Raw genomic sequence first — 17,797 nt, forward strand, 5'->3', positions numbered from 1 at the left:
CAACAAGATCCTGTTGTAGGTATTTGTTTGTGGCACGTGAATGTATTATCCTATAACGCCTCATGTACTCACATCTTGGTCGTCATCAGACTCTCCATCAATATAGCCATCTCGCTCATCCTCCACAATCATGTTGTGTAATATGATCCACGACATCATGATGGAGTTCAATTTTTCTTGAATCCACCCTCTTACCGGTTCCTTAATGATCTTTCACCGTGCTTGTAGAATACCGAAAACTTTCTCAACATCTTTCCAGTATGCCTCTTGGTGTAAGGTAAACCACATTTGGGTGTCATCCACAGGGTTTGCAATTGCTTGGACAAGTGTCGCCCACTTTGGGTAGATGTCATCTGCCAAGTAATACCTCATATTGTACCGACATCCGTTGATGGAGTAGTCAAGTTGAGGTGATTTACTCTTCATCAGGTTATTGAAGAGAGGTGAACGCCCAAGAACTGTAATGTCATTTTGGGATCCTGGGACTCCAAAGAAAGCATGCCAGATCTATGTGTCAAATGACGCAACCGCCTCTAACACAATAGTGGAGCTGATCCAGATCTTCTTGATTTGGTTGACGGAGGTACTTCTCTTTGTAAAGCTGAACAATTGTGTGACAAAATTCAACAAGATTATCAAGGTATGTAGACTTTGACATACCATATCTATCATTCATCGCATTAGCTGGGAAGACATAGTCCAGCATTTAGAGTGCAATAATAACCTTCTGATGAGATGAGAAACCAGGGTAGCCTGCTCTGTCCAGTTTCTGTCAAAAGTATGGATTGACATGTTGGACATCATGAAGTAAACGCTCGAAGACATGACGTCTCATCCAGAAGTGACATCTGAAATCCTCTTCGTTGTACACCGAGTTAGGGTTGAAGTAATTGTTCATTAGATTCTCATTCGCCATCTCTCTATTTCGTGGCTTGTAATTGCGACTAGTAGCAAAGCCACCCCAATGAGGTTGTTCTTCAGTTGCCTCACACGACATGACCCCAGCTATGGCTGCCATATATGATGTATTGTGCTATGCTTCATCTTCTTTATCGGACTCCTCATCTTCTCATCTCATCTGCGCCTATTTATCTTTCAATTTTGTCACGCCCCGACCCGCGAATAAAGACATTCACGAGTTAGGGTGTGAGCCATATCTTAGCTATATAAATAAATTCTACAACCAAGATATGGTGGAAAATAAAATAAAATTATAAAAATTACACCATACATCAACAAAATCTTACATACAAAATTTTAAAATACGCAGCGGAATAACTATAGTGCACAAAGTAATTCACAACAAAATCTACAATAATTAAATTGTAACAATTCTTTCAAATGCATGAAATATATGCAGATGAGATGGATGAATGTACTCACTCCCTTCTAATCCCGTCAACACATACCTAAGGCACCCAAGCCTGCACGTCCCATATCATGCTTATACCACTTGGCTCCGAGTATGTTAGAATATGAGTCAACTCCCGTTCATCCCTTAACCCAAATTTTGTAATTAAACTCTCAATTTCTACTTTATTAAACATACACTTGCCCCGATGCCCAAATGTATATTCAAGTCATGTATCGTACGCCTGACATATACATGATTTCATTATTATTCAAGGCAAACTTTAGCACTTGAATATCCTCACAACTTAAACAGTTTACACAAGTGAGCACAACACAACTCTTTTTCTTGCTTTGCAATGCATATGTATATGTCATGTTCATATAGATATCAATACTCACACTTTAGCTTACAAGCCTGCAAGCTTCAACATAAATCAAATTGATTAGTAACAAGAAGAATATAATCATAGTATTAATAACAAAGTAATAATTTATAATCCATCATATAAAATGTTGCTCGTTGACCACTCCATATATGTTTTTCCAACGTCTCGTCCGTCTTGGTCGGGCAACCTGTTTTTATTAGAAAAGAATAGACATCCATGTTAGAGAAAATAATTGTTAGAGTGAAATATACGTCTCAAAGGCCACAAGGCATGGAATCATGTTTCTAGCCCTTTTCAAACATCATCTTTTATTTTTATTTTAGCCCACCACTTCTACTTCTTCTTCTTTAATATAGCTGAAACTATCAGCTGTTCGAACTGGGATATAAGTTAGCACATAAATTAGATTGATCTGGTTTTTGGATATGTCATAGAGGAGATGATAAGGAACAACTTTTGTGAAGGAAGTGTTTCGATTGGAGCTACGAAAAATGGGGTTTTGGTACTCATAACATGGCTGTCCGGTTTTCTGCGGGATTAGAGACTGAGTTGGTATTTTAAACATATTGGAAGATCTCACCGTTGGATTTTCCTGAACTTTTGATATATCATGGTAAAGAGACAGACGAACAACTCTCATGAAGAAAGTATTATGATATAATCTATGGATGATGGTGTTTTGATCTGTTAAATAGGCTGGATGAATTTCTAGTTTTTGGATATCTTTCTTTTAATAGATGAAAATGATGGTGAGTTTGGTGAAGATTTTTGTTGGGTAAGGTTTCATGTATTTTTCTGGGATTTGTTTCATACTTTTTGTACAACATTCTCAAGGGAAGTAAATGGATATTTTTGATGGTTTGGTGGAAATGCTTCTCATGTCAATGATCTCAAAATGTAAACGCATAAACACACAAGATTTAAGTGGTTCGCCAAATCGACTACATCTACTGGAGTTTGCTTTCATTGTATTTTACTATATATGAGGGACTTACAAATACAATGAAAGATGGCTTAAAGCCTTCAAGAAAGATAAAGAGATAATATTAAAAGGGGGATGGCTTTTTGTTGGAGTTGTTCTCTTCTTTTTTCCTTCTCTTTCTTCTCTCTTCTCTCCATGTCTTCCGTTTGGTGAGTGCTCCTTCCTTTATAGAGATTGCAAGACATCTTCCTCTCCAAAGAATCTCCACAAGTGTGCCAATAGAAAGAAAGCAAGCGTAGCGCCAATCATTACACATAAAATGTGTTCCAATAGAAACACACCAATTGTTAACCTAATCATCACCATGAAATGTGTTCCAATCACAAGGCAACAAATGTTGTCTTAATCCTTAGCAATGAATTGTGGTCCAATAGCAAAACAACAAATGTGAAGCTAATTATGAACTAATGAATAATATGCAAGATGTTCCTTGCACCCAATGGCCACGTCCAAACAATTTGGGGAATGAATCCTCACTAATTATCAACCATGATATGTGGTTCCATAGCAAAACAACAAATGTGAAGTTAATCAATATCATGCAAGGTGAACAAACACTCAAAAGCCACGTTCAAATTCTAAGGGATATGAATCCCACCTCTTCAAAATTTGGAGGGATGAATCATCACCAAACATTTAACTCTTAGATTCCTAATGAATAAAAACTTGCCAACTTACCCTTATGTAGACTTCCACCTTCACATTTAGAGTGGTGAGTAATCACTTAATCATTAACTCCTAATGTTACAAACTCTCCACCTCATATTTGAGAGTAAATAAGAAAAAAAAACTACTCATTTAGTCCAACCTCAAACTCTCGGCCCATTGTGAGGAAAATCAAACCAAACTCATTTAATCTCCCTTCTCCAATTCAAACTAAAAATATCTCTAATTACATATGAACATGAAATAGCTAGTTTTTGAAATAATTTGTAGCAAAAAGGATTTTACAATGAAACTATTTTACATATCAAAAGTAGGTTCTTGCATAAAAGAAATATATTAAAATCATTACATAAAAATAATTACCACATACATACATATGTATATATACATAACCATTTTTTTAAATTCGGGGTATTACAAATTCGGAATTGGATGAGGACCCCCAGTTGGAATACGAAGATGATCCAAAGTTGGAATTCATTGCAAATTTGAATTGAAAGAGATTGAATTGAAATAGATATTGGAGAGGGCAAAGCTGAAGGTGTGTGAATTATGGGTCAATATCCATCCTATTTATGGACATTGGAAGCTGAAGATAAGAAGTGTCACATAGATAAAAATCCTATCTAAAATTCCCACAACCAATTACATCTTGACAGGTGGCACTTGAAATCCTATTCGAAAAATTATTGAGATTATATATTGACAAGAAATATGGAGAGTTACTCATATATCGACATGTGACACTCGAAATTCGAGACGTAAAATTAATAAGATTCCTTATCTACAAGAAATCTGCAAAGTTACTCACATATCGACATGTGGCACTTGAAATCCGAGACATAAAATTATTGAGATTCCTTATCGGCAAGAAATCTGCAAAGTTAATCACATATCGACATGTGACACTCGAAATCCAAGACGTAAAATTATTGAGATTCCATCTCGAAAAATTATTGACATTCCATCTCAAAAAATTATTGAGATAGTTTAATTTAAGTAACCATATTAATTCAATTAAAATAATTAATTATGTTTGGCCTATGACTCTTTGGCCCCCTCGGTTGGAAATGGTTTTTTGTCATAGGGCTATGTTTGGCCTATGACTCTTTGGCTCCTCGGTTGGAGATAGTAATAAATATGGTCTGACACTGTTAATTAAAATATTAAATTCTTGGAGGGTTGTAGGGCTAAAAGGAGCCTTATAGCCCTTCTTCAATTGGAGATGGCCTAAGGAGATCGACATAATGATGGAATTTATTGGTGATGCAAGAATTGGTATGGATAATGCTCTCTTAATCTTATGAAAAAATTACTTTGCCATGCGGTGAGCAATCGACCACCATCGTTTATGTTTGGTATGATTTCATTCTCATCATCCTCTTTTTTAAACCTCAAGCCTCTCTAACTTTTTTCCCCTGTCCTTCCACTGATCATTGGACTAGAGTCTTCCTCAAAGCTCACAAGCAACGAATTGCCTGAACTCCATAGGAGCCACCAACCTCAAATCAAACCCGATAAAAGAAATCAAAGTAAAAACGTCAGATTGGAGCCATAAGCCTGGGACCATCCTGGTCCTTTCATGGCTCCGCCTCTAATGACAACGTTACATTTACAGCAAGAACGATTCGTTTCAATCGGAAGTGCTAGCTTGTTGAAATCCGAAAGAAATACTATATTAGCTGTATCTTACTTGTAAATTGTCTTAGGGTTACCCAAAGTGGTGAAGATGAGTGAGAAATAAGATTTAGAGTAAGTTAACAGGTCAAGAGTTCAGTTTACTTCCTAATTCCATGATTTTCGTCCCTTCATATGTGATCTTGAATTCCTCATCTTAGACTCCTTAGTCCAATGACTCCAAACTGCAAAACTCTGCCCAAAACACAAGAGCCCATACTAGAAAAATGATTGTTGATTTCGGCCAAACGTAAAACCCACAAACATATCTTGGCCAGCCCACTTTTGGATCATCTTGAATTTGACATAGAATGACAAAGTGGGCTAAGTCTCCATGGCAATTGGCCCAAAAAAATCTAGCACCTCTGCCATAAGCCTACAAGGGTGCGTTTGTTTGCCTTCATTAAACTTCACTAGACTAGACTGGATTATAGATAAGAGTAGTCCATGTTTATTACTTGAAGCAGATAACATGAGTATTTTGTTATATATCATGGGTTCTTTTTTTCATTTTTTTTCATTATCTTGCTTTTTAGTTCAGCATTGCATCAAAGGGTTCACTAAGTTAGTTTAGCTTAATCTATTCTAAGCTACTACAACTTAGTTTTTGAAGCTAATCCAATTTAAAAGAATCCGGTGCAACAAACGCACCCACAAGAGTAAAGAACGAGTGTTTTGTCCACAAAGAAATAGAGTAAAAGTTTACTAAACAAAAGGTAAAACAAACTAGAAAAAATCACAATTATGGTCTCTGGATTGACAACAAGGCCAAGGCCAAAACTAAAGGCTGCTGACCCCAATCAACATAAATATTTCCTGATATTTTTACACGTACAAACAACCAAACGCATCCTAATCATAGGAATTTGTCAAAGGAAAGGCCACCAAATTCCCCAATTTAATTTGTAATTTTCCTCTCCATTATCTACACTATATTTTATAATTGAACTGCAAAGGGAAATGAGAATCTCAGGAATGAAAATCTCATACTTTCTACTTTGGTGATTAACTAGATTATCTCAACTCAATTGGACTAATGTTTTAATTTTAATTTTTAATACAAGAAATTTCTTCTTTAAACTACGTTAAGGGGGGATATTTAAAGCCAGAACACGTCTAGTTAAAGAGAAATGCAGTAACTAATATGGCAATCCATCACTTCTTGTTCTAATCGTCTAGTAAACATAAATATTGGGACTAAACCTTGTTGGAAATTTCGAGTAGAAATTTCTTTGTCCCACATTGGTCATTCCCAAAAGGTTTCATCGCTTTATAAGGCTTTGTCCCTTATAAAAAGTGATTGGAGTGATAGGTCTTGAAGACTAAAATTGGGCTCACCATTGGGGTTGGGCTTTGGAGTGTACTAATTAATTGGTAATTAATATATAATTAATTATCAAAAGATAGGCTTTGGACCTTGGGGCTCGGGCTCTAATAATTAAATTAATTAATTATTTTTTACCAACAGACTCATCTTTTCAGATGAAGTCTGATGTGTGAAAGAACGTAGAAAGAAAACACCCATCTGAGAAGATGTCTCCCAACAAATGCATCCGTTCCTCATATTTGTTGAGAACATGCATAATCATATTATATATACATCCATCTACATGGCATTTAGAACATAGAAAATACAATTCTTCTTCTATAATCCAAAACATCCTTACTGAGAGAACCACATAGAAATTCGCCAGAAGTCAAGTTTTCTGGTGCTGGAATTCTGACTTGATCGTTGAATTCTGGTGAAGCAGATGGTTGTAGAACTATAAGCACTAAGTAGGGATGAAATTTTTGTTTCAAGGACATTGTGGTACACAAACCTCAATCTTCAATATTTCTCTTCAATATTATTTCATTGTACATACTCTGTTAATTTCCTATTCACATTTATTATTTATTAGCATATATAATTTTATCACAGATTGTTGATATATATCCAACAAACCTTTTATGGAAAGGGCTGAAAAATTGGACAACAACCCAACATGTAACATCCCACATCGCCAGGGGAGTGAATCCTGTAAGCCTTATATGTATATTCCCATCTTTATCTAGCACAAGGCCTTTTGGGAGCTCACTGGCTTTGGAGTTTATCGGAACTCCGAAGTTAAGCGAGTTCGCGCGAGAGCAATTCCAAGATGGGTGACCTACTGGGAAGTTGCTCGTGAGTTCCCAGAAACAAAACCGTAAGAGCGTGGTTGGGGCTCAAAGCGGACAATATCGTGCTACAGTGGAGTTGAGCCTAGGATGTGGTGGAGGCTTGGGTCGGGATGTGATAATTTGATATCAGAGCCAATCCCTAGCCGGAAGTATGGCGAAGAGGACGTCGGGCCCCTAAGGGGGTGGATTGTAAGATCCCACATCACCCAGGGGTGAGGATCCTATAAGCCTTATATGTATATTCCCATCTCTACCTAGCACAAGGCCTTTTGGGAGCTCACTGGCTTTGGGTTTCGTAGGAACTCGCTTAACTTCGGAGTTTCTACGAAATTTAAAGCCAGTGAGCTCCTAAAAGGCCTCGTGCTAGATAGAGATGAAAATATACATATAAGGCTTATGGGATCCTCACCCCTGGATGATGTGGGATCTTACAAAACATATTGTTTGGTCAAACCACTGAACTTAAGAAGACTAATGCTTGCTATGTTTTTTTTTTTTTTTTTTTCTCAAAATTGCTTTTGTTGTGCTATGAGAATAAAAAGATTATGAAAAAAAAGTAGGTAAGTGTTTAGTAAACTATAGTGCTAAAAGTACTTTTAGAAAGAAAAAAAAAGGAAAAAAAAAGGAGGTAAGATTGTTAATATGAAAGTTTTATTAATTGATATTGTTCATTTACCTCTAATGAAAAAAATTAAGAAATATGCGTAGAGCTACTTTTGCTTTTTGGTGTTTTGGACCTATGATTTTAAAAAGAAAAAAATAACACTTTTTTTTTTGGGGTATTAAACTTTACCACCTCAAGTTTGAGGTCTATTGCAACCTCATACAACATCTTCAAAAAAATTCACTTTCATACCTCACGTACTATTTTATTTTAATATAGTACATCTGTTACATTTTCCATCCATTGGTCCGTTAAGAACTGACGTGGTTGCCACATTTGGGTCATGTGGTAAAAACAATAATTTTTTAATGCATTTAAAAATAATTAATTAAAGAAAAGTTATTAAAAATTAAAAAACCAAACCCTAAAACCCATCTTCCCTAACCTTCGTCCCTTCCCTCTCCTCCACTCTCTTCACCTCCTCGACCTTCGTCTCTTGCAGAAGAAAACCGCCCATCCACAGAACCTTCCTCTCACTCTGCAATTTCTCACTATCCCCTCTCTATTTTCCTAATTTATGTTTCATTTTTTGTGACTTTTTAAATTTTTATCTGAGAGTTGTTGAACTCGCAGGGATAGTCGGAGGTTTTGCTTTTAGGTCCCTGGAATTTCGTTGATCTGTGAGGGGTTAGGGTTTTTGGAGGATGAGATTTGAATGGGATTTTGAGTTTTTGCAATGGTACATGCTGTGTTGAAGACATTGAACCCTAAAGCCGCGTCCCAATAAGGAAGTTGTCCTCAAAATGGCACCGTAAGGCCGCCCTCCTCCTCCTCGCCGACTGAGCAGCATTTGTGGCCTGTGAGGTTGTGGCAACCAAATAGTATGAGTAAGAGCTTGGATTGTACGGATGAGAGGAAGATGGTGAGTGGATATGGGGAATGTGGTTAGGGCATTACAAAACTCGATGGTGGATGATGTTGATGGGAGATTGAGGTCGAATTCTTGCAATTTAGGTTCAGTCAAGGTTACTGAGGGGGAGGTAGGGTGGGGTGGGATCGCTGGGGTTTTGGAGGTGAAGGGAAGGGACGAAGGTCGGGGAGGTGAAGAGGAAGGAGAGGGAGAAGGTGGGGGGTTGCAGGGGAGGAGGTGGGTCGGGGGAAGATGGGTTTTGGTTTTTTTTTTTTGAATAAATAGGGTAAATTATTATAATATTTTAAATGCTAAAAAATTATTTTTTTGCCACGTGGTACAAATTTGGCAGCCACGTCAGTACAAATGTGAATTATATATTTACCACATCATTACTTAATGGATTTTCTAACGGATGTATGAAATTAAAATAAAATGATAAGTAAATGTATGAAATTGAAATGTTTTAAAGATATTGTAAGAAATTGAAATCAATCCCAAACCTGAAAGGGTAAAATGTAATTTACCATTTTTTTTCATTTACCAAACACAATTAAGGCTCTAACTTTGTTAAGAAATTGTTTCTCAAAAAATTTTAGCAACCCCAAATTTTAGCAAAATTGTAGAGAAATTGTTTTCTATACATCAAAACTTCTATAGAAAACAGTTTTGCTCAGAAAAATATTTTTAGAAGATTGTCCCAAATTTAATCAATAGTTGACGTGTCTCCTAGAAAAAGCACATGAAAGTATTTTTGCAAGTATTTTCAATTTTTGTTATAACCAAAAAATAATTTTAATTTTTTAATAAAAAGTTGCTTAAAATGCATTTATTTATTCTTTAGCCATCATAAAAGAGTTCCAAATTGGCGCAACGCAAGAACTTTATATATTATAATGTGAGTTGTGAAATTTACCAAATAATTTCACAAACGAGCTAAAATTGTGAGGAGGAATACTATTAAACCATAGTTTCGAAGGCTAGTTTGGAATTATCGTCTTTAAAAAAAAAATTATGTTGTGCTTTATAAATAATCAGTTGTAAAATAAAGCGTTGAGTGTTTGATAAATTGTATTTTTATAAGTTTTGTAATAGGAAGAGCAATGTAGAAGCGTATAAACGAGATAATTTTATATAATGATAAGAATTGACATAATAGTTGGGGTGGTGGCAACGATAGTAGTGGATGGGCTAGTGGTGGCGGTAGTGGCAATGGTGGATGTGTCTAGTGCTGCCAATAATGAGGTGTGGTGGTTAGGGAGGCGACAATTGTGTAATGTTGGTGGTTGCAATTGTAGTGGTGGCAACGAAAATGGTTGTGGTACTAGCAGTGACGGTGGCTGTGAGTGGCTGATGGTAGCAACAATTGTAAGGGTATGGTGGTAGTGCTAATAATGGGGTTGGGTGAAGAGGTTACAATGGTGGTAAAGGTGGTGCTGCGACGATGGTGGTTGTGGTGACAGTTGTGATGGTGGTGGTAGTGACAATTATGGTGTGGTGGTTGGGGTGTAGAGGTTATAATGGTGGTAGAGGCGGTGGCAATGACGATGGTAATTGTAGGGCCACTGGTGACGATTGTGGTATTGGACGTGGTGATAATTATGACAATGGTAACAACAAAAATGGTGCTAATGGTAGTTGTGGTGCTAGAGGTGGCAATTGTGTTGCGATTGTGGTTGTTGTGGTGGTGGTGGTCATGGAAACTACGATGGCGGTGGTGGTGACGCTTGTAGTGTCAGTGATGATAAAAGGTTAATGGTTGTAGTGTTACTGATAGATGATGGTGGTCACTTTGTTCTTCGAGGGAGAAAATGTCATTTTAAAAAATTGATAAGGTATTACAATTTACAAGAATTAAAAACATTTATTAAAGGCTAAACTTCGTTTTTTAAAAGAAAAACTAATGACAACGGCTTCAAAATTTTGAGTTTTAACCAAAGCCATCCTATAACTTTATTTAATGATAAAGACAAAATAATGAAGGAAAAAAAAAAACCTAGGTAAAGCGCGTGCAATACTTCATCATCGCCTCATTATTTTTCGTCTCCTTCTCCTCCATCAACTACTCTCCCTGACAACAACGCCTCTCCTCTTTCTTTCTAACAATTTTATATTTTCCAATATTTTCTTCGTATCTGTATTAGACTACTGCTTGTGCATGAATTTATTCAAATTCGTCCCTTGTAGATTATATACACAAAAGTAGGATCATGAATTTTCTTTTGTTTTTACACATATATATTATTATATAACTACATATATAATTAATCTTCATCTACTGTTACCATTAAGTTTCATAAACAGTGTAATAAGTTTTATAAACAACTTATGTGAGGAAGCGTAGGTCCATGCGTCAATTTTTTTATATTAAAATTATGTCTTTTTAATTAAACTTTAAGTTCTTTTGTCATTTAAAAAAAAAAAAAGAGTTTTTCATTAAAATTTGTTTTTTTTATTAAATAAAGTTATAACATGAGTTTTTATTAAAATAAATTTAATCCAATCTCTTTTCATTAAAGTTCTTTTTTTAAAGCAGTTTTTTGGCAAAACAAAACAATACCAAACGAGGCCTACATGGCAAAAAGATTATAATAATATTAATTAACGTGAAAAACATGATTGGAGTCCTAAAAAAAAACACTAGGAAGGAAAAATGAGAAGAATTTGAAAGAAGCTTGAGCAATTGGTCTCGTGTACGGCTGTGTCACCACCAAAACAGCGACGTATTGATATTCAGATACAAACCCGGAATATTTCTGGCGAATGAAGTCGAAGCGTATCAATGGCAAAACCATCATCCAACGAAATATCTCGGGCCAAGAGAGGGACTGCAGTAACATTCACAGTTTCTCATTGACTTACAGATTAGGCTGGTGGGCCCACTCGAAGCCACAATCTCACACTGTTATACGACGTGTCGTAACTCGCTGCCGTCGATCACTCGCGGTCGTAGGTGCACCTTCATGTTGAAGAAAAGATGGATAGCATCGATTTATAGAGCCAGAAGGAAAGCAAGAGAGAGAAACGAGAGAGTTACAGAGTTTTAGAGAGAGAAAGAGCTTCTCTAAAGACCACACCTTCTGTCTCTTGCTCTTTCGGCCGACCATATCATACTAAAAATAGGGTCTCTCTCTTCGTCTCTGAAGAAAGACCCTCTCTCTATCTGTCTCTCGAGAAATTCAATTTTTTTGTATTTCAATTCGAAAGTTTATCCGGATAGCGGGGTTTTAGGTAAGCTTTTCTTTTCAATCTGATTACCCTCTTGGATTCACTGCTTCTGTGTGCGAAAAGTTTGGGGTTTTTTTTTTTTTTTTTAACTTCTTCTTAGGTTTATCTGGATTCTGGGTTTTCTGGGGTTTTCCCCTTTCAATAGATTGTTCTTATCTGTTGTTAATGAAATCTGCATCTGATGTTTTTCGGATTTGCTAATGTTGTTGCTGTAATATGGGTATGTGATGTTTTTGTGTTTTTGAGGTTTTATGGTCTTGTTTGAATCTGGGTATCCGTCGTTTTTTGTGGTTACTATGTTTCTGAACCTTTTTAAGGTTATATGTTTGTAATTGTCGTTTAGTTTTGATGTTTGAGCTTGGTTAGTCACTTGTATGCTGGGCTCGGAGATTAAAATGGATGAAAGATTGAAACTTTATGTATCGTTGATGGCAAAAATGGAGTGAGAAAAGGATTTCGCAGTTTTATAATTATAGTTGCCATTTGGTAAGTTGATGCATATGTTCTGTTTTGTTGGGTGATAGGACATTCCTATATCTTGACTATCAATCTTACCAGTTAAATGTTGCTGCGTAAATCTCGGTAGTTTGATGCACGTAACATAAGTTCTAGTATTGGTGAAGTCTATTTTTTGAGTTTGTGTCTCCATTAATGTCTTGAACTGTGAACTAAATCTTTGTTTGGTCTTTGCTGAATGTGGAATAGGTTGGAATCATGGCTACGAATCTGGTTCAGTCGACTTATATTCCTAGTTTGGTGACGGGGAGAAGGCTTGGCTACTCTAAAGGATCTGGGAATGCCAGAAGGACAGTCATGTTGTGTACTTTACGAGCACCTGCATTGAGAATGAGCTGTTACACAGGTCTCCGGAGTGTTAATGCTTTAGATATTAGCGTAAAGCCCAGGCGAGACTTATTTTCTTCTGTGAAATTCGCAAACACTAAACGGTGTGAACGAGCTAGCAGATGTGTGCCTAAAGCAATGTTTGAGCGCTTCACAGAAAAAGCAATTAAAGTAATTATGCTTGCACAAGAGGAAGCAAGGCGACTAGGTCACAATTTTGTTGGCACGGAGCAGATACTTTTGGGTCTTATTGGTGAAGGGACTGGGATTGCTGCCAAGGTTCTCAAGTCCATGGGAATTAATCTTAAAGATGCACGAGTTGAAGTGGAGAAGATAATTGGAAGGGGTAGTGGATTTGTTGCTGTTGAAATTCCATTCACTCCTCGTGCAAAGCGAGTTTTGGAGCTGTCACTGGAGGAAGCTCGCCAACTTGGTACCCTCTGTTTTTCTCTTCCTCCTGTTCACTAAATGCCTCGAAAACATTGATAGAAACTAATAAGAAGCATCCTTTTTCTCCTTGATGGGCATCCTGCTTTTATGTACTGGGTTTTCCTAGTAATTTTTAGATGTGTAAAGCTTCACTTAAAGTAGGTGGAGCAAAATTGTAGACTGTTTGGCGTCAAACTTAATCCTTGTGTGGTAAATCGATATTTCAATTGAACATCCTTAAATTTGTGTAGGATCATACATGAAATTGAAGACTGAAATATGATCTCTATGCAAATTGATAGCTCTTATTTCTTCTTTTGCTTCTCTGCTATACATTCAATTTTTTGTGAACTAAACAGTTGATAAATGATGAATTTCAGGTCATAACTATATTGGATCTGAACATTTGCTTCTGGGTTTGCTTCGGGAGGGTGAGGGTGTAGCGGCTCGTGTTCTTGAGAATTTAGGTGCTGACCCTAGTAACATTCGCACACAGGCAAGCGTAGCATCCTTGTGTTAGTTTTTCTTTTTGAAGAGTTCATCATCAGAACTGAAAGTAACCATAAAAACTTTCTTGGTGTGGGCAGGTTATTCGTATGGTCGGTGAGAGCACAGAAGCTGTTGGTGCTGGTGTTGGAGGAGGGACCAGTGGTAATAAAATGCCAACTCTAGAAGAATATGGGACCAATTTGACTAAGCTAGCAGAGGAGGTAAAAATGAACTCATTTATTCCTTTTCCTTTATTTCATGTTGTAGAATTGTTCTGCTTTAGATTTTTTGTTTTTGAGATACTTTTTCTTCAATTCACAGGGTAAGTTGGATCCTGTTGTTGGAAGACAACAGCAAATTGAACGTGTCGTCCAAATTTTGGGTAGGAGGACTAAGAATAATCCCTGCCTTATTGGAGAACCTGGTGTTGGGAAGACTGCAATTGCAGAAGGTCTTGCTCAACGGATTTCAACTGGTGATGTTCCTGAAACAATAGAGGGGAAGAAGGTGGGTGAGAGTTTATTTATAATTCTCAGCAATGTCATATGCAACATTATTGTGTTTACAGCAGTTGGTATCAATAAGTTAAAACTTATTTGGAACCGTTCCTTCTATTTCAGTATTTCTAGTTATATCTTGAAAAGCAATGTAATAATACATTTGACCTTTTCCCCTCCTTGAAACTCTTCTAGGTTATAACTCTGGATATGGGTCTTCTTGTTGCCGGTACAAAGTACCGTGGAGAGTTTGAGGAAAGATTGAAGAAGCTAATGGAGGAAATCAAACAAAGTGATGAGATTATTTTGTTTATTGATGAGGTACACACTTTAATTGGAGCAGGAGCAGCAGAAGGGGCAATTGATGCTGCAAATATATTAAAACCGGCTCTTGCAAGAGGTGAACTGCAGGTAGTAATTGTGATATTAAAAAGTGATGCACGGATAGAAAGTATATAAATAGTTTTTTCAATTTTTGACCTGAACCAATATCGAGTATATTAAACAAACATATTTGTTAAACTGTAGGATGCAATTATAGATTTTTATTGTCTGGGAGTTGAGCTTTACATTTGTTTTGTGCTTGTTGAATTCCTGATGATTTAGGAATGATATATTTCCTACATTATATTAGCTTACTGCTTTTTATATTTGAATCCAAATAGTAAGTTTCATCTCTATTGATTATTGGTCCAGTGCATTGGAGCCACAACTCTCGATGAGTACAGAAAGCACATTGAGAAAGATCCAGCTTTGGAAAGGCGATTCCAACCAGTCAAAGTTCCTGAACCAACTGTGGATGAAACCATTCAGATTTTGAGAGGGCTTAGGGAGCGGTATGAGATTCACCACAAGCTCCGCTACACTGATGAAGCCTTGGTATCTGCTGCACAGCTATCATACCAGTACATCAGGTAGACATCCCTACTTCTATGTGCAATGTGCTAATGGTGGATGCTGTTGATGCTTGTTCAAAATAGTTAAAATGTTGATAGTGTTTGATCAGTACAGATGTCCTTTATTATTGCTTGCATTCCCTCGGCATAACCCATCTGTGGAACTAAGTTGGTCTCCACTTTGTGATGGTGTTAGCTACCTATCTCTTTCCCTATGCATGTATACCCTTATGGTTTTGTTCTGATTGATAATTCTGTATGCTTCAGTGATCGTTTTCTGCCTGATAAGGCAATTGACTTGGTTGATGAAGCTGGTTCTCGAGTTCGCCTTCGTCATGCACAGGTATGACCTCATTTCTAAGTTCAGACGCCACCATCATTGGATTCTCAGGGATTGCTTGTATTTATGGTGACATGCTAAATATTTTTTGCAGCTACCTGAAGAAGCCAGAGAGATTGAGAAAGAGCTGAGGGCAATCACTAAAGAGAAGAACGAGGCTGTTAGAAGTCAAGACTTTGAAAAGGTACAGAACTCTGTTTCCAAATGTACTTTGCATCAATATACACATTCAATTTCTCGAGGGCATGTATGTGAATCTGATAAGGCCACTGTGATCTAGGGTTACTAAAACGTACTGAATCAATAGAAGTAGCAACTAGAAATAATTCTGAAATTTGAAGTTCTTTCTGTTGTAAAATTGATATCAGAGTTAATGAGTTTCTGATGGTAGATTAAAATTGTCAAATATCTTCATCTGTTACGCCCATGGCTTAAAAAAACTTGCATAAGTTAAGCTGACAATATGCATTTTGGACAGGCGGGGGAGTTACGTGACAAAGAAATGGACCTAAAGGCACAGATCACAGCTGTTGTTGATAAAGGCAAGGAGATGAGCAAGGCAGAGAGTGAGGCAGGAGATGTAGGTCCTCTCGTGACTGAAGTGGATATTCAACATATTGTGTCCTCGTGGACTGGAATTCCAGTTGAGAAAGTATCAACCGATGAATCAGACCGCCTCCTCAAGATGGAAGAGACCCTCCATAAGCGAGTTATTGGTCAGGATGAAGCAGTCAAGGCTATTAGTCGTGCTATTCGCCGAGCCCGTGTTGGACTGAAGAATCCTAATCGTCCTATTGCCAGTTTCATCTTTTCTGGTCCCACTGGTGTTGGGAAATCTGAGCTCGCTAAAGCTTTGGCTGCTTACTACTTTGGTTCTGAAGAAGCCATGATTCGGCTTGATATGAGTGAGTTCATGGAAAGGCACACTGTTTCCAAGCTCATTGGTTCTCCCCCGGGTTATGTTGGTTACACTGAGGGAGGTCAGCTGACTGAAGCTGTTCGACGCCGTCCTTACACTGTAGTGCTTTTTGATGAAATTGAGAAGGCTCATCCCGATGTCTTCAACATGATGCTCCAAATACTCGAGGATGGAAGATTAACCGACAGCAAGGGCAGAACCGTGGATTTCAAGAATACACTTCTGATAATGACATCTAATGTTGGAAGCAGTGTGATCGAGAAAGGAGGCCGACGCATTGGATTTGACCTTGATTATGATGAGAAGGATAGCAGTTACAATAGAATTAAGAGCTTGGTGACGGAGGAACTAAAACAGTACTTCAGACCAGAGTTCTTGAATAGGTTGGACGAAATGATTGTTTTCCGACAACTCACCAAGCTGGAGGTGAAGGAGATAGCGGATATAATGCTCAAGGAGGTTTTCGAGAGGTTGAAGAAGAAAGAGATAGAGCTTCAAGTGACAGAGAGGTTCAGAGATAGAGTGGTCGACGAAGGATACAACCCGAGCTACGGAGCCAGGCCTCTAAGAAGAGCTATCATGAGACTCTTGGAGGACAGCATGGCTGAGAAGATGCTTGCAAGGGAGATCAAAGAAGGCGACTCGGTCATTGTGGATGTTGATTCTGATGGAAATGTGACCGTGCTCAACGGCAGCAGCGGTTCTCCCGAGTCCTTGCCAGAGCCGATTCCTGTTTGAAAAGTTCACGTAGCCTCATTTCGTTGATCTTTTGGCATATGTTTGTATTTTTTCCATTTGCACTTTGCCATTGAACGTAGTCTGATTTACGGTCGTCGGAAAGGACCAGTCGGTAGCGGTAACTGAAAGCTGTTTGTTTAATGGTTCTTCACTTGAATGCTCAAGCTGTAGCAGTATCACAGAAAAATAGCATCTGCATAGTTCAGTTTCCCAAATATATTAGGGTTAGACTCTTCTTTTTACTCTCGTGTGCCGAATTTAGTGTTGGTGTTTATAATAAAATATTTTTAACGCATTCATGTGGCTTAACTGTGAGCTTTTTAGCTCTCAGATAAGTTTTGTGCTTCTATGTTTACCATGAAGATTCATCAAGCGTTAACCAGTTAGTAACATGTTACCGCCACTTGATTAGGCTCACTTTAGTTTGAATTGACATTTTTTGGGTTATTATTGGAAGATTCTCTGTGTCACAGTTTACTAGACGATGAACACAACATTGCAGATAAAAAATGAAATATTTACCGAGACAATGATTTCTGATTTGAATGAATTTTTACCAGAATGATGGTACAACTTTGATTATTTGAGTTACTAACTATTTAGTGTTTAAGCGCTCCTGTTACATGAATCATTAACACGTAAATGAAATCCATTTTGAGTTCAAAGATAAGTTGCTGCTG

The 17,797-nt window shown here is 37.4% G+C and overlaps 1 protein-coding gene across 1 annotated transcript; it reads left to right on the top strand.

Annotated features, from left to right (window-relative positions):
* The first annotated feature begins 11,824 nt into the window (after positions 1–11,824).
* LOC103929965 (ATP-dependent Clp protease ATP-binding subunit ClpA homolog CD4B, chloroplastic) lies at positions 11,825–17,412 on the top strand. Its single transcript, XM_009339240.3, has 10 exons — positions 11,825–11,969; positions 12,672–13,242; positions 13,619–13,734; positions 13,826–13,948; positions 14,049–14,234; positions 14,420–14,635; positions 14,921–15,138; positions 15,388–15,463; positions 15,555–15,644; positions 15,939–17,412. Exons 2-10 carry the CDS (start codon positions 12,681–12,683, stop codon positions 17,115–17,117), a joined length of 2,766 nt encoding a protein of 921 aa, XP_009337515.1. The 5' UTR covers positions 11,825–11,969; positions 12,672–12,680; the 3' UTR covers positions 17,118–17,412.
* The last annotated feature ends 385 nt before the right edge of the window (positions 17,413–17,797 follow it).

The sequence above is a fragment of a genome, unplaced genomic scaffold (assembly GCF_019419815.1).
Source record: "Pyrus x bretschneideri cultivar Hongxiangsu unplaced genomic scaffold, Pyrus_bretschneideri_v1 Contig42, whole genome shotgun sequence".
NCBI lineage: Eukaryota > Viridiplantae > Streptophyta > Magnoliopsida > Rosales > Rosaceae > Pyrus > Pyrus x bretschneideri.

Bases quoted from the DNA above. Each gene is read 5' to 3' on its own strand.
- LOC103929965 (XM_009339240.3), top strand. From the start codon at position 12,681: ATGGCTACGAATCTGGTTCAGTCGACTTATATTCCTAGTTTGGTGACG. The intron at 13,243-13,618 runs GTACCCTCTGTT...GATGAATTTCAG, and splicing joins GGAGGAAGCTCGCCAACTTG to GTCATAACTATATTGGATCT. The intron at 14,636-14,920 runs GTAGTAATTGTG...TTATTGGTCCAG, and splicing joins TTGCAAGAGGTGAACTGCAG to TGCATTGGAGCCACAACTCT.